The 23,725-nt window shown below is 48.0% G+C and overlaps 2 protein-coding genes across 6 annotated transcripts in view; one reads left to right on the top strand and one right to left on the bottom strand.

The window, feature by feature from the left end:
• RTL5 (retrotransposon Gag like 5) lies at positions 1–4,949 on the top strand. Its single transcript, XM_024240937.3, has 2 exons — positions 1–3,896; positions 4,351–4,949. The coding sequence occupies exon 1, from the start codon at positions 504–506 to the stop codon at positions 2,217–2,219; it is 1,716 nt and encodes a 571-aa protein (XP_024096705.1). The 5' UTR covers positions 1–503; the 3' UTR covers positions 2,220–3,896; positions 4,351–4,949.
• The window catches only part of NHSL2 (NHS like 2), a 243,004-nt gene that overhangs the window by 21,330 nt on the left and 197,949 nt on the right, over positions 1–23,725 (bottom strand). The gene's annotated exons all lie outside the window — the stretch shown is intronic.

Genomic DNA, 23,725 nt, shown 5'->3' with positions numbered 1-23,725 from the left:
GAGGCGCAGGCGAGCTGGAGGGGAGCGGCGCGCGGCGGCCAGTGGGCGCCCGCGGTTCCCCAAGGCCCGCCCTTGCGTGGGGTGGGGGGAGTGCGAGGCTGCGCTTAAAAGGCGGGGAATCGCCAGCCGCAAGATTTTTCCTCGACAGATCCTGCCGCAGTCCGCTCCCTCCCGCTCCGCTCGCCCCTGCCCGCCCGCCCGGTCGCCGCCGCCACCGTGTCGCCCGCATCCTCCGCCTGGCGCCTCCGGGCTCCGTGCCGCCGCCCGCCCTCTCCGGCCCCGGCGACGAGGTAACGCGCCCTGGGCCGAGCCGCCGGGCCCTCCGCCCAGAGCGCCGCCCTCCGAGCTCGCCCCGGTGGGTGTGGCCCGGCCTGTCCCGCGCCCCGCCGCCGCACTTCGGTCCCTCCCGCGCCCCGCCGCCGCATTTCGGCCTCCTCCGGCCGCCCGTAGCTCCAGTTCCCCTTTCCCCACTACGAAGCCCCAGGGCCCCTGGGCTTGTCGAGATGTCTGAGGCGTCAGGAAATCTCAACAGCCTCCGCATGGCGAATGTGGCCCTGCGCGAAGAATTAAATGCCCTTCGCGGGGAGAATGCCAATTTGGGCCTCCAGCTCGGGAGAGCCCTGGCCGAGGTTAATTCCTTGCGGGGCAATGTCTCCAGCTACATCCGCTGGCCAGTACCCATAGTGCCCGTCCTTGCGGAGGAGAACTTGGAGTTCGCGCTCAGTGAGATCGAAGCCATTCCCGGGGGAGAACTGCCCTTCTTGTGCCGGCCTCCGCCACGCGCGGAGCCCGACTGTATCTCGGATGATCTTTTGATTAACGTGATCCAGGATCGCAGCACCCCCGACGGGCCCGCTGATCCCCCTCTGCTGCCCATCCCGCCCCCGCCGGCGCTGCCTCCGCCCGCGTCAAAGGAACCGCCCCCGCAACCCTCTCTGCCACCGCTGGAGCGGCCTGAGATAGAGCCCTTTTCAGGAGACCCAGTCTACCTGGCTGAATTCCTGATGCAGCTAGAGACCTTCATAGCCGACCATGAGGATCATTTCCCCGGGGGCGCCGAGCGGGTGGCCTTTCTGATCTCCTTTTTCACTGGCGAAGCCAAGGACTGGGCCATCTCGGTCACCCAGGAAGGAAGCCCCTTGCATGTCAACTTCCCGCGCTTCCTGGATGAAATCCGTAAGGAATTCTGTGGCCCCATCCCCCAACGTGTGGCTAAAAAGGCCATTCGCAAGCTCAAGCAGGGCCACTGTACCCTCGGCAGCTATGCAGATGCTTTTCAGTTCCTGGCTCAATTCTTATCTTGGGATGACTGCCGCCTCCAAAACCAATTCCTCAAAGGCCTGTCGGAATTCTTCCGCAAAGAGCTCTTATGGTCAACAGAAATGGCCGACCTGGATGAGCTGATTCTCGAATGTGTGGAGATAGAAAGAAAAGTGCGCGTTCCCAAGCCTATCCCGCTCCCTGGAGTTCGAAATATCATCTTCCCTTTTGCTCCGAGTCTCAATGAGGAAGAAAGTGAAGATGAAGAGTACTACAGTGAAGATGAAGACCAAGAGGCACGCAGGCACAGGCTTCACCCCAAGGACCAGAGGAAGCGCATGTGGGCTTTTCAGCAAGAGATGAAGGAAAAGGAGGAGGAGGAGATGAAGGAGGAGGAAGAAATGAAGAAGAAGGAAGAGAAGGAGAAGGAGGAGGAGGAAGAGGAAATGAAACAGAAAGAGGAGGAGGAGGAGGAGATAAGGAACAAGAATGAGGAGGAAGGAGAGAGTAAGGATGAAGAAGATGAAGATGAGGATAGGGGCCAGAAACCAGAGCGAGAGCCGCAGCAGGATCCAGGGACTGAGGAGACCTACGGTGAGGTGGAGGAGGAGCCACTGGATGAGGCCCAAGATGATGACCTAGATGAGCTGATGGAGATGGAGTCGACCTTTGTTCAAGCATCATCCCAGACTTCTGGCCCCGCAAGTGGTTACCACCCTGAAAACTTCCTGGGTGCATCGCCTCCCATAATACAGCCTAGCAGACGGAGGAACCAGAATCGAGTCCCACTTCTGGAAGGCCTTCCAGGCACCAATTCACCATTCTACAGCTCCCCCCAACTGATTCGCCGCACAGGTCGTTTAGGGCAACGCCAAGTTCGAAGACGCCCCCCTGTGCTTTTCCGCCTCACTCCGAGACAGGGGGGCCACCGAGCTGCTCGTGGCCGAATTCGAGTGTGAGTGCTGGGGCCAGATGGCCACCCAGAACACACCCTTCTTTTGCATCCCCCGCCCCTGCTATTGCTGCCATACCTGCCCCATTTGCTGACCAGGACTTCAGGGAGTTTCAGACCTGCAGAACCTGAAGAAGACCTGCAGAATTCCAGACCATCTTGCAACCATGACCAGAGAGCGACGTGTGCCCAACCAGGGCCACCTGGGAAAGGAGGGATCAGCAATAGCTGCCCTCTTGGCATGTACTCTGCTCAGTCCGGCCACGAGCTGGAGAGCCAGTTTCTGGGCCTGTTCCCATAAATGAACTGGTCACCCTCTTGTATTTCCCCTCTGGTTGTTCCTAACCCTCACCTCTCCTGCGTTTCTTCACCCTATGTTCTACAGTTTTATTCTCTGACTGACCCACCAGGACTTCACCCAATGCCTCACTGATCTGCCCCAATGAGCAAGAGGACAGGCTACGCTGAACTCCTAAAGCCACTGAGGCCAGTTGCTAGATATAATCGATGGTGAGCAGGATGGTATCCAGAAATGTCCCTAGAAGCCTACACTCATTTCATGCCACACCTCCAGCAGAGGGCCTGGAAGAGGACCCGACATCTAGCCCAGTGAGAGTGTGCAAAGCCACGTGTCAAATGGACAACTTGACCGAGATTTGCCCTTGACTGACTGTGCAGGCTGGTTCCACTTACAGCACTTGAGTTTACCTTTGCACAGATTCCTGTATCAGGGCTCTTGGACTGACTTGCCACATCTGGAGCCCTTTCCTCTCACCACATTGCCCTCCTGGGCACCCCTGGTGGACAGCGCCCAACATTGCAGGCTCCACCACTTTCCTTGATGTTGCCTAAAAGGTAGCCAGTTAGGGTTCTGGAGAGGAGAAGGAGGAAGAAGAGGAGGAGGAGAAAGAAGCAGCAACAATCATTCTGCCATTGTAAAGAGTGACTCTTTCCTTAGGGATGGTGGTCTTCTCCCCTTGCCAGGCCTTGGACTGCAGCCCCCAGTCAAAGGTCTTTGCAGGACACTTTCTATCCTTGGAGTTGCAGAGGAGGCCTGATTGGCCATTCCTTCTGGGACAGACAGAGAGAGGGCCCATGGCCTGCTCTGAGCTCCCTTCAATTTCAAGGAACCCTTAGTTCTGAGAGGAGAGAGGAAGGCTGCACCCACCGTGGCCTCACAGCTGGGACCCCTTCATGACTCTGACATGGGGGCCAACCCCTGGCCTGCTGCTGTGCTTCAGTGACACAGTAAAGCTTAAGAGGGTGGCTGCCTCCTAGGAACTCCTGGGACTTCTAGGTACAAACTCAGGTGCCCTTATAAAGAGACCCACTGCTTGCCTTGAGTCCGGAAAGTACTGCTTCTGCAGTGAAAAACACACACTTACTATGTCAGTTTTGGCCATAAAATGCCAGCCAAATCCACTGCTGGCCTGAACTGCCCCTGGACACTGGACTTTCTGCACAGTGACTGGCAGCAGAGCAAGTGCAGCCAGGGTTTGTGGCCAAAGGGAAGAAAGCAGAGTAAATTCAACCTCTGTTCCTCATGGGAGTCTGACCAATAACCTCAGGCCGACCTTAGGATCTTGGGCCTGGAGGCAAGAGGAAAGAGCTGGAGGAAGAGGAGTCGCAGAGAAACCCAGTCCTCTGACTGGTTTCTGGTGAGGTCTCTATTCATCAGTGGGAGGTAAGATGCCCTTTTCATTAGCGCTTTTGTTTCTCAGCCTGGGGATCAGTGGATTTGGGTTCCTATAACCTGTTGCTACCTTTTAAAAAGGTCCCCTCTCTCCAAAGAGAAAAGTAATACATAATCATTAAAGAAAGTTTGGAAAACAGAGAAAACTATGAGGACAAAAAACCCCCCAGCCATTCAGAGTCCCACCACACAGAGGCAAGCACTATTAACACTTTGCTGCCTTCCTTTCTAGTGTGTTCTTGCTATGTCTTGTCAAAGCTGAGATCACCCTGCCAGTTCTTGATCAGCAGGATTTAAAATGGCTGCCACCTGTGCAGTCATGCATACTGAATAATTCATTAAAGCATTCTCCTAATTTGTTGGACCTTTCAATTGTCTGGTTTTCCCCATCCCCACCAGGGCAGGAGTAAACAACTTTGTAAAGAAAATTTTGTCTGTTTTTCAGCTGATTTTATCTGATTTCCTCAAGAGTGCATTCCAGAAGGGGACCTGCTATTCTTCGAGGGGACCTGCTATTCTTCGAGGCGGTGGACCCTGTTTGCTGATGGTTGACACTCTGGCCCTGCTGCCCCATGTCCCTGTGGAGAAGTGTGAAGGACGGGTGCCTTAAACCCACACTTCCAGGGACCCTTCAACACAGGTCCTGCCTGTTCCCATGGTGCTTCTCACCCCGAACCCTCAGAGCCACAGCCAGGGACAGAGCAGATGAGCAGTGAGCTGGTTTCCACCCTCTGGGGCAGGAGGCGCTTGGGCTTCCCTTTGACCCTCTTCCTTCCTTTCCCAGATCTTCAATATTGGTTGTGATGTAACAGCCATAAGAGCTGTAAGAGGAACTGTGGGCTTTTGGAGCTTTCTTGGGTTGAAAGGGGTGGGGGGAGGGGATGCATGCAGGGGTATGAAGGCAGCCCAAGGTCTCCCAGAGGCTCGGGAGGAAACCCTTTTGGAATACATGTGTTATTGTTGCATTACTGTGTTGTGAAGATAAGAAGCTGCTCTGTATGCTAAAGCTTTCTCTCCTCAATAAAAGTATAAAGGGTGTGTAAAGATTGTGCCTCTTTGTTATTGAGCAAGCATAGATGGGTACAGAGTAGGCATCGGGTGCTTCCAAGGTCCCCTGCCGGAGTCAACCCTACCCTGAAGTCTTGAAATCCTTAGACAAGGAAACCAAGGGCCGGTGAGGCTCAAGGGACCTGCCTACAGTTCTGTGCATTTGTGGATGGCAGAAATTGTTGGGAGGGAAGTGGAAGCACTGGGCATCTTGAAAAATAGCATTCGTTCTCCCGGGGACTATGGGTGGCCCAGCCCTACAGGCACGCATGGGCCCGCATGGGACTTTGAGTGAAGGAAGAGAAAGAGGCCAGGTTGGCTGGGGAGGGCCCTTCCGCTTTTTGGCACTAGGTGGCGCTATGGGACACCAGTGAGTTAGCTGGTGAAGATGAATCACAAGTCCCCAGAGCAGTCCATGTAAGAGGCCCTCCAAGCAAGATCTCATGGCTCCTCACGGACTGTGGGGTCAGAAGAAACTGAATCCCATTCTGGGATTTGCCCAAATTTCCCAGCATGAATTGGACTTTTTTTTTTTTTCCAAGGGAAGTTGGTGGGATCATTCATTAAGCCTCTGCTGCTTTTGAGTGCTGTGCCAGGCACTTCACATCTGTTATCTTATTTCATTCTGATAATGATATCCTGGGGGGAAAGAACTAACTACCCTTACCCTCATCTTAAAGATGAGGACACCAAGGCTTAGAGAGAAGTCACTGGCTCAAGGTTCACAGCTAGTGAGTGGCTCTGTCACAGCCCTGCAGCTGCCCATTAGCTCTGGGGACACTTAGCACCTCTCTGCCCCCACTCCGCTGGCCCTGCTAACAGGCCAGGCTGGTCTCCTAGTTCTGCCCTGTCCTACCCCCCACCTCCAGCCTGCAGGATTCCCATGGGGGAAACAAACCCTGGTTTCAGAGGCACATTTGCTTTGTCCCTTTAAGAGGAAGGGAGGGAGGGAGGAAACCATGGTATTTCTGACCATGTGTCAGGCACTTTCGCCAACATCATTTCATTTTATCTCCACAATTAAGTGAGGCAGGTGATGCTGTCTCCTTTTAGAGCTGAGGGACCTGAATCTCAGAGATATTAGGTCATATGGGGGACTCCAGGTCTTCGTGACTCCCAAACCCATATACATTCTTAACTCAAATACACCGTGCTTGCTATCTCCCAGGAGAGACTCCTGACAAGCTGAAAGTCTCAACCTGTCTGGATTCTGGGTCTTTGCCAAAGCAACGAAGCACGCATCAGGTGCACGATCTCTGGAAGCTCTGGGGGAACCAGCCAGGTGGCAGTTCTGAGTATGTGGTTGACTGCCCCTTCTAGGGAGGAACAGGGTTATGGGGTCGTGGACTTCATCAGTGAGCACTGGGACTCCCCAGTACTCTTCAGGGGGCCTGACAAGGTCTCCAGAACCCAGGGGATTTCTTATGACATCACAAGTAGTGATAGGTGAGCCCAGATTGTGTTATGGCCAGAGAAGGTGGAAAAAAAAGAGAAACAGAGTCAGCCGTGCCCCAACCCTAAAGCTGGAAGCACTGTGGGAATGGGGAAAAGAACCCTGGATTCCAGTCCAGCCTTGCCGCTGACTCTATATGGGCTCTGGCATGAGTCTCATCCCCTCTCGGGCCATGGTTTCTTGATCTGTCTAGTCACTGTTGAGTCCCTGGGGCCCAGCACACTACTTGATACACAGTAGAATCTCAATCCTAGTTTGGTACATAAATGAAGAAGCGAGTGAATAAATGGGCCACTGGATGGAGACCTAGAGGCAGCCTGCTAAGGGCATCTGCAGGTGATACAAAGCTTGGAGGACTAGAAGATCTCCTCTAAAAGGGAATGAGGGGCCAAAAAACTCTCCCTAACCTGGAAGGATGCACTGAAATGACCTTTACTAGGGGCTCATCTGAGATCCTGCAGTCAGGTTCAGAAAAGCAACTTCAAAAGCCTAAGTGGGGGAGATGTGGCTTAGAAGAAGCTTGTGAAAATGAAAATCTGAGGATGTGAATTGACAGGAGATTGGTCAGAATCATAGACTGACCTGGCTGTCAGATGCGCCAATGCTTTCCTGGGCTGCTGCAATAGCAGTGTGGAATCCTTGAGATGGGCAGGGCCCACCTGGGGCCCTGGCTGCCCTGTGGAAGGGGACAAAGTTGCACCTCACAGAAGCCCTTTGGCTTGCCAGGAGTAAGAAAACATCAGAATAAAAGGAAGGAAGGAAGGAAGGAAGGAAGACAGTAGAAGGGTGACAAGGATGGCGAGGGTCCTAAAAACCCTCTCCTGGGCTGAGCGATGGAGGAAGGCAAGGAAAATCTTGCTGCCTGTGAAACAACTGTGACTTCCCCACGTTCATTCTGTAAGTGAGGAAACCAATCAGGCAAGTGGCTTGAGGTCACTTGCCCTGTTTGCCGAGTTTGACTGTGAACCCCAGCAGTTTGACATCCAGAGCCCATGCTCTTACCTGTACTCCCCACCTGCACCCACGCCGTTGGAAACAAAATCTCCAGGAATGTCTACATCTAGAAAGCTCCCTAGGTAATTCTAACATCCAACACAGCCCAGCCTAGAGCAGCATAGAGCTTTGGGAACTAACTAGCCCGTGTGACATTTAATGGCCAGTTTGGTTCTGAGCCTTCCCCTAGAGCTCCCTGGAGCAAGAACCGACCCACAGATCCAGTTCTAGCACAAAGTAAGTGATCAAGAAACATAGCATGCGTGACAATCCCTCAGCAGGTACCATGGTCTGATGTGAGCTTGCCCCTCCTGGATACCTGCCTCAGACAGCAGGTGACACCCATTTGAGAGAGATGTGCCACAAGGTCAGTGCAGAATTCTGCCCCCGAGAAACCAGGTCCATAGGAGCCAAAGCCTGTGCCCTTGACAACCAGGAGTGGCTCCTGAGGGTGGGGGTGGACTCTTCCAGGGGATCAGGACAGGCATTAATCAGGCAAGAGACCACCCCTTTAATGGGAGGTGGGGAGTGGGCTCCACCTCCGGCCAGCACTTCCTGTATCCTGCCCAGACTAGGGAAAGCTCGGCAGGCCACTTCTCCCCAGGGACTCTAAAGACAGAAACACAAATACCAGGGCTCTCGGTTGCCCTGGTAACAGCGGGACCTACTTGGAAGAAAACAGTTTCTTAAAGGCTTAGGAGGGTGGATATTTCCTTTGACAGAGAGCAGGCCCTGACCTGTTCCCTGTGTCCCCTCTCCCCTTCCTGCCTGCCACACATCGGGTAGAGCAGGGCCCCTCGCCTCAGCAACTCTCCTGATGGGGGATGGGGGTGGTGTGTTTGTGTGGGAAAGTAGGGCCCGGGCTTTTTATTCTGCTCTTGCAGTGGGCTGTTCAAGTGAGAAAGAGGCTAAAATGGAAGGTATCAGCAGGTGAACTCATGGCGAAGGTCCCCTGGCCTGGGGAAGCCTTGCCTTGTAGGATCTCCTCACATGACCAAGCTGGAGAAGGGCGGGTGCCTCCAGCGACTGTGGTCTCCTTCACCTCTTGCATCATACAGATGAGGCCTGTTGGCTATGAGGCTTGCCAGAAAGAGTGTCCCCAAATTGATGACCTCTCCACCCACAGTTCAGCCCTTCCCCCTCTCTCACCTGAGCTACTGAAGCAGGCTCTAGTCTCTACCTGTTCTAATAGGTCCATCTTCAACATGCCTGGGGGTGGGGGCCGTGGGCCTTTGAATTCACACACCTGGCCTTGCTGCTCCTGTACAAAACCCCTCAATGGCTCTCCTTCCTCGTGGGAAGACTTGTAGACTTGCTTTTGGCATTTTCTTCCCTATCTGCTCATTAATTATCTATGCCATCTCATCTGCCTATGCTATCCTTCTTTCCTCTTCTACTTAGCACAAATTCCAGACATCTTGAATTACTTCCTGCTTTTCTGTACATACCAGGCCCTTGCATGCCTCTGGGCCTTTGCACACTCCATTCCCTCTCCCTTAAAAATTCATGAACACTCCTGGCCTCACTCCAACTGGCAATCTTCTCCTCAGTTCCAAGACCACTTCCTCCGCGAAACTGCCTCCACTCCCCAGACAAGCCCCTGCCCTTCTGAGTTCCCCTCAGGCCCTCTAACCCCGACCCCACTGGCCTGTGAGGCTTGAGATCCACTTGGGAGCAGAGGCTGGTCCATGACTCCAAAGTGAATTTGTTACTGCAAGACTGTGGTTCAGTGGGAGAACATGGACTTGTCCTCTTTGCAGATGAAGGCTGCATTGGCAATGGCCTTTGGAAGGAGGACTGGCCCCCTGAGACCTGGCTGAGGGCTGATGGTACGCACGTGGAGCTGGGAGCCCCCCAGATAAGGTTGGAGGTGTGGACAGTAGGGACAAGCAGGGGAGACAAAGCAGGAGCTTGCAGAGTTGCTCCTTCCCAGCGAGCACCCTGTTGATGGCTTCCATTTCTCTGAGGGCCATCACCTCCTCTCAATAGTGTGCTAAAGAGTGACCTCCACTGGGCTTGAGAGTCACACAGACCTGGCTTTGAACCCTGGCTCTGCCACTCCCTTGCTGTGTTCCCTTGACTTGGCCATTTCACTTCTCTAAGCCCCAGTTTCCTTTTTCTGAAAATTGAGATAATAATAGCATATATTAATGAGATGATTGATATAAACCAGCAATAACAACAAAAATAGCTAATAGTGCTTACCGTGTATTGGGCATTAAGTGGTTTACATTTCTTAACCCACTGAATCATCACAACCCTATAAGGTAGGTAGTGTTATTATTCTGCCTTTTGCAGATTAAGAAACTGGCACAGAAAGTTTCTCCTGCCCAGTGTCACAGCACTAACATGCAAGTGCTTTTGACCCCTCCAGTAAGACAGGCAAAGTTCTGTGGATCAGAAGTGAAGCCCATGGAGCAGGAGAGTTCCAAGATCCAGGGCAGGGTCTTGATCTTTTTTTAGGTAATGGACCCTTTTGGCAGTTTGGTGAAACCTCCGGACCCCTTCTCAGAATAATGTTTTCACGTGCATAAAATAAAATACATAGAATCACAAAGGCAAACAATCATACCGAAATGGCTAGAAAAATATTTTTTAAATTTTGTGATCTAGTTGTGTTACTACTTTCATAATGCACTAAATCGCAAGATTTAGTGGCAATTCTATAGATTAGAAATGTTGAAGTGGTGATGAACACAAATGATTTTTTGAGATACTTACAACAACAGTAATGTGATATGAAAATATTTGTGATTTCTGTTGGTGATAAAGTCACAGATAACCGCTAATGCTACTGTGGTTTGTCACTTACATTCCTAATTTGAGAAAATGCTAAATTGTTGTTTGAGATTCATGAAGAAAAGATCAAATAATCTTCCCATCCAAGTTTGTAGACCCTCTAAATTCTCTCCACACACCCCTTGGAGGTCCATGGAGCTCAAGTTAAGAAGCCCTGCCCTAGGGTGTCAGAGAAAAGACAATGGCAGTGCTGTCAGTTACGGGGACAAGCTGGGGGCTGGAAGAAAGACAAGTGTGTGGTTTCTTTTTCAAGAACTGTTTACAGAAATTGTGAAGTCTGGCAGCTCCCTCTTCCTCTTGGTCCTGAGTCAGCAGCCCAGGGTGGGGCTGAGGCGGTCACACTTGGTTTGAGTTTCAAGCTAACCACATACTCATCCCAAAGAGTTGATTTGTTGCCATTTCCTTACCATGGAAATGTTGGTGGGCTTTGCTCCATTTTAAAATGGGGACCTGCTTGCACACACAGATTTTTCATTAGTCTGGAAATAATCTTTAAGTGGACATGTGGCTCTAAGACATCTTCTGAACTAATGAATGCTTCCACACTAGCACCCTAGCCAGGCTTAGGGCTTGCAGAGGGAAGGGGAAAGATGACCAACTGGGCCAGGGACCCCAAAACACTAGCCAGGATCAGCACTTGCCCAAAATCCCCAATTCTTTTTCCTGACTTCCTGACTTTACCGTCTGTCAGCTGAGTCCCTGCCAAATAGGGAAGCACAGTCCTGGGCGCCGTGACCAAGGAGACATATGGTCCGAACAGCAGTAGGCCTCTGCTTTTCTAACTTGCCTCTGTTCCCATTCAAGACTCAAAGCGAGTGGCACCCATGAAGAGCAGGCCCCAGGCGTATCCACAATGCCTTGCGTGGGGGTCCCGGCTAGCCAGGGCCTCCTGCTTTCTGCTCTTCCCCAGGCCCTCATATTTAGTCAGAAATGAGCAACACTTGGCTGATGGCCATATACTAAAAGGGCTGCAGCTTAATTTCCACAGTGAGAGGGTAGAATTTTGACAGCCTTATGCACCATAGCCACTGGCTAATAAAGAAGCTGCTTCAGAATGAATCTGCCTCAGTTAGCTGAGGAGACATAACAATATGCTTTGGAGGTTCAGGCTGAGAGCTCCACATGCAGGAGTGTAGAAAAGACTCATTTTCCTGACTGTAAAAGACATATATGTATGTTCTTAGGTTGGCCAAGGCTCTCAAGTATAGGCAGAAGGAGGCGGAGGGCCAAACGGGAATTCAAAAGAAATTTGGTTAGCTAGATTGACCAAGAATCAAAGAGAGAAGACCCCAATTACAAAAATCAGAAGTAAATGAGGGGACATTACAATCACCCTTACAGAAACAAAAGGGATTATAAAGGAATACTATGAACAACTGTATGACACTAAATTAGACAACTTAGATGAAATGCTTAAATTCCTAGAAAGACACAAACTATTGAAGATGGCTGGACAAGAAATCAAAACCCCAAATAGACAAATAACAAGCAAAGAGTTTGAATTAGTAGTGATCAAAACTGCTGACAAAGAAAAGCCCAGACATAAATGACTTCACTGGTGAATTCTTCCAAACATTTAAAGAAAAATTAATGCCCATTCTTCACAAACTATATAGAGGAGGTAATACTTCTCAACTCATTCTATGAGGCCTGTATTACCCTGATACCCAAACTAACAAAAACATCATGAAAAAACTACAGACCAATATCTCTTATGAGTATAGATGCAAAACCCCCCAACAAAATATTAGCAAACCAAATCCAGCAACATATAAAAAGGATCATACATGATGACCAAGTGGGATTTATCCCAGGAATGCAAGATTGTGTTAACATCTGAAAATCAATTAATGTAATACACCATATCGATAGGCTAAAAATTATTTGATAAAATCCAACACTCTTTCATGATTAAAACCCTCAACAAACTAGGAATAGAAGGGAACTTCCATCACCTGACAAAGGGCATCTATAAAAAACCAACACTGGCATCACAGTTAAAGGTGAAATACTAGATGCTTTTCCCCTAAGATCAGGAACAAGACAAGGCTATTCACTTTCCCTACTTCTGTTCAACATTATACTGGAGGTTCTAGCTAGAGCAATCAGACAAGAAAGAGAAATAAAAGGCATATGGATTAGAAGGGAGAAGTAACCCATATTTGCAGAGATGACATAATCTTGTACATAGAAAATCCTAAGAAATCCACTAAAAAACTATTAAAACTAATAATTGTGTTCAACATGGTTGCAAGGCCATGAAATCAATTTAAAAATTGTATTTCTATTTACTTGCAATGAACAACCTGCAATGAACAACCTGCAATGAAATTAAGAAAACAATTCCATTTACAATATCATCAAAAGAATAAAACACATAACAATAAATTTAACAAACGTGGCGTGAAACTTGTATGCTAAAAACTATGAAACATGATACAAAATTAAAGGTGGAAACAAATGGAAAGACATGTTCATGGATCAAAATACTTAATATTGTTAAGATGGCAATATTCCTCAAATTGATCTACAGATTCAATGCAATCCCTATCAAAATTCCAATTTCTTTGTAGAAATTGACCACCTGATCCTAAAATCCATATGGAAATTAAGGGGACCCAGAACAGTCAAAGCAATCTTTAAAAAGAACAGAGTTGGAGGACTCACACTTCCCAATGTCAAACTTTATACAAAGCTATAGTAATCAAAATAGTGTGTTGCTAACATAAGGATAGACATGTAGATCCATATAGTGGAAAGAAATTGAGAGTCCTGAAATAAATCCATACATATATGGCTGATGGATTTTTGACAAGGGTGCCAATTCCATTCAATGCTGAAAAGAATAGTCTTTTCAGTAAGTGGCGCTGGGACAACTGAATATTCAAATGCCAAAGAATGAAGCTGGAATTCATTCTCATATATATACAAAATTAAACTCAAAATGGATCAAAGACCCACATGTAATGGCTAAAACTATAAAACATAGAAGGAAACACAGGTATAAATCTTTAAGGCATTAGATTAGGCAGTGGTTTCTTAGATATGACATTAGCAGCACAAGTAACATAAGAGAAAAACACAAATTTGACTTCATCAAGATTAAAAACTTTTGTGTCACAAATAATGCCATCAAGAAAGTGTAAAGAAACCAGGCATGGTGGCTCATGCCTGTAATCCTAACACTTTGGGAGGCTGATGTGGGAGGATCACTTGAGGCCAGGAATCTGAAACCAGCCTGATCAACATAGCAAGACCCTGTCTCTACAAGAGGAAGACAAAATTAGCTGGGCATGGTGATGTGCACCTATAGTACCAGCTACTTGGGAGGCTGAGGCAGAGGATTGCTTGAGCCCAAGAGTTCGAGGCTACGGTGAGCCATGATGGTCCCACTGCACTCCAGCCTGGGTGACAGAGACTCTACCTCAAGAAAAAAGCGAAAAGGCAGTCTACAAAATAAGAGAAAATATTTGCACATCATATGTTTGATAAGAGACTTGTGTCCGAACATATAAAAATATCTTACAAATCAAAGGAGAAAGACAAATAATAATCCAAATCAAAAATGGGCAAAGGATCTGAACAGACATTTCTCAAAAGATAGTACTATATACAAATGGGCAACAAGCACATGAAAAGATGCTCGACATCATTAGTTATTAGGGAAATGCTAATAAAAACCACAATGAGATCCCACTTCACACCCACTAGGATGGCTATAATAAAAAAGTCAAACAAATGTTGGTGCGGATGTGGAGGAAGTGGTACCCTTGTGTTAATACATTGCTGGTGGGAATGTAATGTGATGCAACCACTTTGGAAAACAGTTTGGCAGTTCCTCAAAATGTTAAACACAGAGTTACCATTTGGCCCAGCACTTCCACTCCTAGGCATGTACCCAAGATAATTGGAAACATATGTCCACACAAAAACCTGAACATGAATGTTCATAGCTGCATTATTCACCATACCCAACAAGTGGAAGCAATCAAAATGTCCATCAACTGGTGAATGGATAAATAAATAAATAAATAAATAAATAAATAAATAAATAAATAAAATGTGGTCTATCCATACAATGGAATTATCCAGTCACAGAAAGGAATGAAGTACTGACGCATGCTATAACATGGATGGACCTTGAAACATCATGTTATGCGAAAGAAGCCAGTCACAAAAGGCCACATAGTCAGTGATTTGATCCTATGGCATGTCCAGAATAGACAGATCCATTAAGACACAAAGTCGATTAGTGGTTGCCTAGGGCTGGGGAGGGGATTGAGGGGAAATGGGGAGTGACTGATAATGGGTAGAGTTTCTCTCTGGGATGAAAAAATGTTCTAAATGGGTTGTGGTGATGGCTGTGCAACTCTGAATATATTAAAACCCAGTGAATTGTATGCTTCAAATGGATGAATTGTGTGGTTTGCACATGCTTTATGTCTTAATAAAGTTGTTATCAGAAAAGAACCTTGGTAAGTCAGAAACATACCACAATATCATACTCAAGCATCAAAAGAATGGCCACAAAATGTGATCAGGGCAGCTGTGATAAACTTCAGAAATTCTAGTGCATCATACTTGATCGTATAGTTACTATGTATCAACAGATATGCTACCATTTAAAAGTAAACTGATTACTGGGATGCAAAGATATATACTATAGAGACAAGCCCCATACTCAGACCTCAGTAAACTCTTACTAGAGTGTCTTTGTTCCAGTTTAGAAGGGAAAATAGGGCTGAGAGTAGCATGCACAGTTGGAGTTTCAAACTCACCACATGCCCACCCCAATCATCTGACCTGGGTCTTGATCTTGAAATCAGCTCTCCTGGCCCTATGCCAGGATTTCACAGCCCAGTCTGTAGGACCCTGGTACCTATAGATATGTAGGTGGCAAAATGGAGATAAAAACCCACTGACTAGTTGTACTTATCCTTTATAGATGGAGATTTAGTTGGCACTCTCAAAAAATGGTCAGACTTTCCCATAACAGCTAGCCAAGTTTCTCAGCTTCCAAGACCACCCTGGTTCCAGCTGGATTCTTTCTCCCTCCCTGAGGATGAGGGAGACCCCATGAGCACCCCCTAGCTGTCCTCACTGGGGCCAGCCATCCTTGCTACTGTTATTAAGCATCCTCAGGTGGACCACACTCTTGCTCATGTCTCCTCCCTTCTAACCTTGAGGAACCTTGAGCTTGATTTTCTCCAGTGTAACCTGATGAGCCCAGAACCACGCCCCTGCCCCTGAGTCGAGTGGGGATCCACGCATGCAGTCCTTTATCATGAGTCCTCTATAGTAGTCTCTACTTCAACTCTGTCCATTGCTTATCTTGTGATTCAATATGTTTTTCTTGTCCATCTGAATTTATTTAATATTTGGATCTCAAAGATCTATTATATTTAACCACATTTCAAAAGTTTGTGATTAGAGAAAGAAACCATCCATAATTTCACCTTGTTTATATGCATAAGTATTTGTACATAAGTACAATCGCAGTGAAGATAAAATTTTGTGCCATATTTTTTTACTTATCAAATCACAGGAAACTTTATGATCCAGTTAGAATTACTGTCATACTGAGGGAGCAGACAGAAGTCCCAGGCTCCATTATTTCCAACGATAACAGTTGTTAACATTTATATATATATAGCCCTTACTATAGGCATTGCTCTAGGCATTTGACAAATTTAATCTTCATGACAGCCCTATGAAGCAGGTACTATTATTTCCCTCATTTTACAGATGAAGAAATTGAGACACTGAGAGGTTAGATGGCTTGTCCGACATCACAGTTACTATAACCCAGGCTGCCTGGTACTAGAGTTTGCACTCATAACTCCTCTAGGGGGTCTTAAGCTTGAGTGTGTGCATCAGAATGCTTTGGACAGCCTGATAAAACACGAATTGCTGGGCCCCACTCCTAGACATTCGAACTGAGGAGGTCTGGGGAGGGCCCAGGAATTTACATTTCTAACAAGTTCCCAAGGGATACTGCTGGTGCAAAGATCACATTTTGAGAATCACTGCCCTACACTACACTAGTGGCTCACATGTTAGAGATACCTGGAACCCAACACCAGCCCTTACAGTGGCCAGGAAGGGAGCATTCCTTGTCATCTGCTTTCTTATTTCCTTCTGTCACCCTTCCCCCCACAATGGCAGGGCGTCCACTGAGCAGTTGCATATCACAAGGGGGTTGTCTTATCCGTGCCAGCCCCAGACTCAATTAGCTAAATGCAATCCCATCCATTAAAAGGCCTGATAAATCAGTCCCTGGCTGTCAGGCTGCCCTGGCCACCGCTGAATTAATGCCTGTGCTGTCACTTGCCTGGCGCCTGTAGCCAATTGATCTCATAGGTTAATAAGATTAACTCAGGATTAACTCAGTCAGTCTCCCTGCAGCCTCTCACGCCCCGCGTATCCACCCCCCTCACCAAACTTCGGGAGGTTCAGGATTGTCCTTGGTGGGAGGAAGCTCTGCCGTCCTCCAAAGACAGCAGCTTTTCAGGATAGTAAGGGGCCCTTTAGGTTGCATCAACTGAGTCAATTTGACTTTGTAATCTGCAGGATTGGGACCAGCTCATCTGAAAATTGATTGCCGGACATGTAGAACAAACTGGTTCAGTGTTAACGAGGAGGAACGGATTTGTCCATCTGACCACAACCCAAATTGCTTGAAAATTTGGGCAGCTGTGTTAACAGGGAAAGAAGTTGGGACATGGAGTTGGACAGACCTGGCTTTGAGACTCTGCCTCATTACGACCCCGCTGTGTGTTCCCTCTGAACTTAGCTTTCTATATTAACAAAATGAGGCCAATAATAATTCCACCCTGTCTGCATTCCAGAGCAATTAAAGAATCATAAATTGGCCTATCGCTGCTTCAAAGGTCACTGCCTGAGGAGACAAATCAGGAATGGAGATCACAGCTCAGAGTGGAAAATGAAGCCAGGCTTCTGAGTTCAAAGATGAGTTCTTCCTCTTCCCAAATTCCCCTCATATCTGCCTATTGGCTTGCCTTTATGGAGGTCACCTCTGCCAAACAGTCCTCTTATAGTGGACACCGTGATGTGCCGCCAAGGTTCCACCTCAGGGATAAACAACTTATTCTCTTAAATGTTGGCCAAGCTGTCAGAAGGCATTCTGTTGTTAGCTCTCTTTGGGGATTACTTTGTCCAACGTCACATCTTGCCAGGGTGGCTCCCTCACCTCAACTCAGGGCAGCTCTGTGGGGCTTTCTCAGCTCCAGAGCTTCCCTTTTGGATTGACTGTGGCCTTTGTTGCAGTTTACATTACCCTCTCTGCATAATCCTGCTTCCTCACCCACTTTCCACAGTTGTGGATCCCAAGGGCCCCCTAACAAACTTCCTGCACACTAATCTCTGCCTCAGGGTCGGCTTCCTGGGGCCTCCAATCTCCTCTGGCAGGAAGGGCCCTTTGCAGTTTGAGAGGCTCATTGGCATATGCTCTCCCGTGGGCTCAGGCATGGCTCAGAGGCCTGCTCCAGAGAGGAGGCCGCTGCTACCTTTCCCACTCCCTTTGTTTCCTAATGGCTTCTAGGCAATTCTCTCTTTTAAAAATTGTCATGCTTTTCTGTTATGCTTTCCTTTTTTGTTCTTATTACAAAAGCGAAACATGCTTATCATAGTTAAAAATCAGAACATACAAACAGAAAGAGGAAAAGAACATTCATAATCCTACACACCAGAGGCAACCACGGCTGATACCTTGGGTATATCTTTCCAGAAATTTTCCTATGCCAAAGATGGAATCATACTGTAAACATTGTTTTGTGGTTTACTTCAACTCTCTCTCATTACCACAATAACTATTTTCTGCCAGCCATGTTCAGCCTCCCTATGAGAATGGGAAAGTGAAGACTCAGAAGCCTGTGGGCAGCCAGAGGCCCTAGTCCAGCCCCTTATACAGAAGAGATGTGGAAACTGAGGGTCAGAAAGAGGAAGGACCTCTTCTCAGGCCCCACACTGAGCCAGACGGGGGCTCCTCCCCAGGCACCCAGAGACCATCCAGATCACCTTCTGACCTGGCTCTGAGCCTCTTTCCAAATGTCTGAATTGCCCAACCAGGTTCAAACCAGGAGAGGAGCAGAAAATGGGACTGGCATAAAAGAAATGTAGGAAAATGAAACCAGCCTGTTGATGTCTGTGCCTGGGTCCAGGCCACTTTGCAGGTGTATGGTAGGCGCACCTGACAGCAATAACTTAAGAAATGAGGTTTGCCACATAGCGGTTGCTGAGGGAAGGTGCTAAGTGAGGGTGCCATATAAACTGCATGCTTTTTGCAAGAGGTTGTGGTTCTCCTGTCCAGCCTGCTCCCACTGGATCACCTCTGTAAGTAAGTTCCCTCTAATAAAACCCTGTGTCTCATTTGCTGGCTATGGGTCTCCTCTTCGGCCTCTTGAACCTGGTGCCATCCCTGCTGAAGTCAATAGGGGTCTAGCACAACAGCAGGGTTCAGCATTTGGTCCACAGGGGAGTCGGCAAGCTGTGTACAGAGCACCCCTCACGGCAGGTGGCACCCCTCCTCTTGCCGGCTACTGAGCAACCCCACCTCCCATCTGTTTCCCACACAGCAACCAGAGGAATCATCCTCAAAAGTCACTCAGGGATGAGGCAATGGATTCTTAGATATGACACCAAAAGCACAGACAACAAAAGAAAAAATAAACTGAACTTACATCAAAGTTGAAAACTTCAGCACTTCAAAGGCCACCACCAAGAAAATGAAAAGGCAGCCCACAGAAATGGAGAAAATATTTGCCAATCATGTATCTGTTAAGGAACTTGTATCTAGAATATAATAAAGATCTCTTATAACTCAATAATAAAAAGACAAATAAGGTTTGGGCATGGTAGCTCATGCCTGTAATCCCAGAACTTTGGGAGGCTGAGGTGGGAGGATCGCTTGAGGTCAGGAGTTTGAGACCAGCCTGGCCAACATAGTGAAATGCTGTCTCTACTAAAAATACAAAAATTAGCTGGATGTGGTGGTGTGCACCTGTAATCCCAGCTACTTTGGAGGCTGAGGCAGGAGAATCGCTTGAACCCAGGAGGTGGAGGTTGCAGTAAGCCAAGATCGCGCCTCTGCACTCCAGCCTGGGTAACAGAACGAGACTGCATCTCAAAGAAAAAAAAAGGAATGAAGTTCTGATCCAGGCTACAACATGGATGAACCTTGTAAACATTACACTAAGTGAAAGAAGCCAGCAACAAAAGGCCACACATTATATGACTCCATTTCTATGATATGTCCAGATTAGGCAAATCCATCAAAACAGAAAGTTGATTAGTGGTCACTAGTGGCTGGGGAGAGGTAGCGGTTGGCAAAAGTGGAAAGTGACTGCTAATGAGAAAAACGTCTCCTTTTTGGCATAATAAAAATGGTCTGGAATTAAATGGTGACAGTTGTGCATATCTGGGAATATTCTAAGAGTCACTGAATTGTATGCATTACATAGGTGAATTGCATGGTATGTGAGTTATATCTCAAGAAAGGTATTAGTAAAGAAAGAAGTGAATCACATCCCGTTGCTCCCCAGCACATCTTCCCATTGCTTCTCATCACACAGGACTAAAATGCAAAGTCCTTACCATAAGGCCTGAATGATCTGGCCTCTGCCCCTCCCTGCTTGCTGGCTCTTTTCCTATCACAGGGGCCTTCTTGCTGCTCCTCAAACATGCCAGGTCCATTCCTACTTCAAGACCTTTGAACTGGCTGTTCTTTCTGCCTGGAACACTCTTTTCCCTGATTTTCACATGGCTTGCTTCCTTCCTTCATTTGGGTCTCTGCTCAAATATCACCTCTTCAGATAGATCCCTGATCTTGCTATGGTGTCCTGATCCTAGTCACCCTAGCCACATCACTCTGCTTACTTTTCTTCATAGCACTTACCACTACTTGAAGCTTTTCTTGGTAAGTGGTTTCATTGATGACTGTCTGTTTGCCCTATCCTGGACTGTAAGCTCCCTGAGGTCAAGGATCTTGTCTGTCTTGGTCACCAGCATATCCACAGTGCTTGGCACATGGCAAGTGGTCATTAAATGCATGTTGAATGAATAAATGAGTGAATCTCACTTCAGCCAACTGTCTTTGCAAGTATCCACTCCTGCTTCTGAGGAGGACTGAGTGTGAGTATGTCAAGGGGTTGTATAGCCCCTCCCTGCTGCTAAAATGCTACTACAGAACTGCTGCTGCTGCTGCTATGGCTGCAATTCTTTAATTTACCTTATACTTACTTACTGTGGGACTTTGGACAAGTCTCTTCACTGAGCTAAGACTCAGTCTATATTTGCAAAACTGAGATAATAATAATGTCTCACGGGGTTGCTATGAGTGTGTCCAGTACTTCTTAGTGCAGTGCCTGGCTCACAGAAGAAGACTCAATAAAGAGTAGCTATTGTTATTATTTAAGCCTCCCACCTCTCCTTAATTCCAGGAATTTGGGACACTCTTTTTGCAGCAGAGTGGAGGACTACTTGCACACCCAGACAGTGCTGGAACTCTGGTCCAGACATCCTCCGCCCAATTAGCTGTCTTTCCCATATAAACCTTTATGGCCTCAGCCTGCATCACTGCAGGCTCGGCCCCTGAGAGCAGCCCCCAGCCACCCTGCACAAGTCCACCCAGGTAGGGTGGCCGGATGCTCAACTGGCCTTCATCCTCCTTTTCTGGGCAGAGTCCGGGGCAGGGAGATGCACTCACAAACTGTTTTCCACTATTCTGAAAATTCTCAGTCCCAAAACATTGCACATAACCTCCATGGCCAAGTTACTTTCCTAATTCCGGTTGCCATAACAACGCGATTTAATGAAGGAGCAATTTTTTTTTCTTAAAATAATTCAACCCGTTTCCATATCAACAGGGGTTTATTTTGGTTCCACATGCAGCAAGGGCTTGGTAGCCCAGCACCTGACAGCACCTTCTGCACTTTGGGAGGAACTTGAATTTCCAGGGGGCCATTTGAGATGTGGGAAAGGGACTGTGGTGGCCGTGTGTGCTGAGGAGGCCATGGCCTCAATAAAGAGAGCAATAAACAGTGTGGGCACCTCAGAAGTTCCTCCTTGGGTTTATTTTTTATTTTTTATTTTTTATTTTTTATTTTAGGTGGGAGGATGGAAGAAACAAGGAGGGGACAAGTCGTTCAGCGTCCTGTCCAAAGTCTAGGGTCTACAGAAACCAACTCCCTGTTGCTGGGCCTCCCTCATGAGACCACAGGCTAGGAGGAGAGTCCCGGGGCTGGGGTTGGGCCTCTTTGTTGGAAAGCTTGCTGGAGGGGGTCACGGCAGGGGAAGGGGTTGCACAACATGCATAGTAAATGATTCTATCTGTGCCTAAGCTGGCTGTATGTGACTAGATTCCTTCATAAATTTACTCATTCAAGAAACATGACTGAGTACCTACTAGGTGGCTGGTACTGTGCAGGGGACCTTGAGGACACAACGAGATACAGTCCCTGTCCTTAGGAAGCTCCCAGTCTGGTGATGAGGAGGTCATTCTCAGAGGCTGTCTTCTAGGCCAGTGCTTCTCAAACTTTTTTTGCACATGAATCACCAAATCCCCTGGGGATGTTGTTAAAACGCGGGTTCTGTCGCAGTAGGTGGAGCGGGGGTGTGTGTGCTGAGATTCTGTATTTCTTAACACTCTCGTAGGTGATGCAGCTGCTGCTGCTGCTGGTCTTCATACCTCACTTCGAGTAGCAAGGATCTAGACAACTAAGAAGTTGGTGGAGAAAATACGGGACCAGAGAAAAGCACTTCACCCCTCTGTTCCTGGCATCCTTGGGGGGATGCCCCATCCTGTGGATTTTGGCTGCATCTCCTACTGGAATGGGGTGACTTTCTCATTGAGCAGAGAACTCTGCTTTGCTTTCTGAAGAACTTCTCTAATTCTGTGGAGTTTTTAATAAATAAGAATGAAAAGGTGGAACAACCAGGGTGTTTAACAACCCTAGCTGAGAGGCCACCAGAATTGCTTCAATTCCTTTCTGGGGAAGTCTAAGTTAGCCATGTAAAGCAGCACACGGAAGGACAGAGCCCCAGCCTTTCTCAATGAAGACCCTGCCTGGGCTGGGTGAGGTGGCTCACGCCTGTAATCCCAGCACTTTGGGAGGCTGAGGCGGGAGGATCATGAGGTCAGGAGTTCGAGACCAGCCTGGCCAACATAGTGAAACCCCGTCTCTACTAAAAATACAAAAATTAGCCGGGCGTGGTGGTGCCGCCTGTAATCTCAGCTACTTGGGAGGCTGAGGCAGGAGAATGGCTTGAACCTGGGAGGCGGAGGCTTGAACCTGGGAGGCGGAGGTTGCAGTGAGCCGAGATCGCGCCATTGCACTCAATCCCAAGTGACCGTGCAAGACTCTGTCTCCCAAAAACAACAACAACAACAACAACAACAACAACAAACCTGCCTGAATGCACACTTTGGAGGAATGTGTTTAAGGGGGCCAGTATAAGTCAAGAGTCAAGTTCCAGTTCCAGCTCTGTTTCTTCCTAAGCCCTGTGACCTTGGGCAAGTCAAGTCATCTCCCAGTGCCTCATCTATAAAATGGGAATAACAATCACACTTAATTCACAGGGTTGTTTTGAAGAGTAAACGAATTAATGTTTGTAAAGTGCCTGACACACAGCAGGTACCAAAACAGCTCATTCATTCAACAAATACTTAGAGAGCCCTTTCTGTGTACTGGGCCCATAAGCTTGGGGAATACAACAGTGAACAGGACAGACACAGTCCATGCCCTCACGGAGTTCACACTAAAGCAGAAGAGATCTGAATGATAAGAAGGAACCAGCCGCACAAAGAGAAAAAGAGCACACTTGGCAGGGGAAACAGCAAATGCAAAAGCCCTGGGGTGGAAAAGGATGACTGAAAGGAGCCAGTGTACGTGCGATGTATGAGGGGAGCATGGCAAGAAAAGATGTCACAGAGGTGGTCAGGGGCCATATTACTTCAGAGTCTTATGGGCTGCAGTCAGGAATTTGGATTTGATGCTCGATACCTGAAAGCTGTTGGAGGGTCTATGGTCTGGGGAGGGGAAGGGACCTGTGTGGTGTGACCTGACTGCTCTCCTTCACTGCCTACAGTGCCGGCAACCTGGGCTCAGCGTTTCCTTCCCTGCCAGACCCGCATCTCCTCAAATTTCTGGAACTAGAAAGCCCATCCAAGGCCTCGGGATTTCACGTCTAGATGCTCACTGGAGAAATGTGTGGGATGCACACACTACTAGCCTGCTGCAGTTTGCTCAGGCTGGTCTGTGTGCAGAAGGTCTCTGTGCTCAGTGACCACTCTTCTGGCCCCGCCCCCAGGCAGCAGAGCGAAGGCTCTGGAGCAGACGATGTGGGTTCAAATCCTGGCTCTGTCGCTTATTAGCTGTGTGACCCTGGGAGATTCACGTTGCCTCTATGGGCCTCTGTTTCCTCATCTGTAAAATGACGTAAGAATAGTAACTACTTCCTAGGGAAGTTGTGATGACGCAGTGAGTGAATGTGAAGGCAACGCTTCAGCCTG

This window comes from Pongo abelii, chromosome X, assembly GCF_028885655.2.
Source record: "Pongo abelii isolate AG06213 chromosome X, NHGRI_mPonAbe1-v2.0_pri, whole genome shotgun sequence".
NCBI lineage: Eukaryota > Metazoa > Chordata > Mammalia > Primates > Hominidae > Pongo > Pongo abelii.
The sequence above is the reverse complement of the archived record's forward strand: the minus strand, read 5'-3'. Positions and strand labels throughout refer to the sequence as shown.

Excerpts from the sequence above, each read along its gene's own strand:
- RTL5 (XM_024240937.3), top strand. The coding sequence starts at position 504 with ATGTCTGAGGCGTCAGGAAATCTCAACAGCCTCCGCATGGCGAATGTG.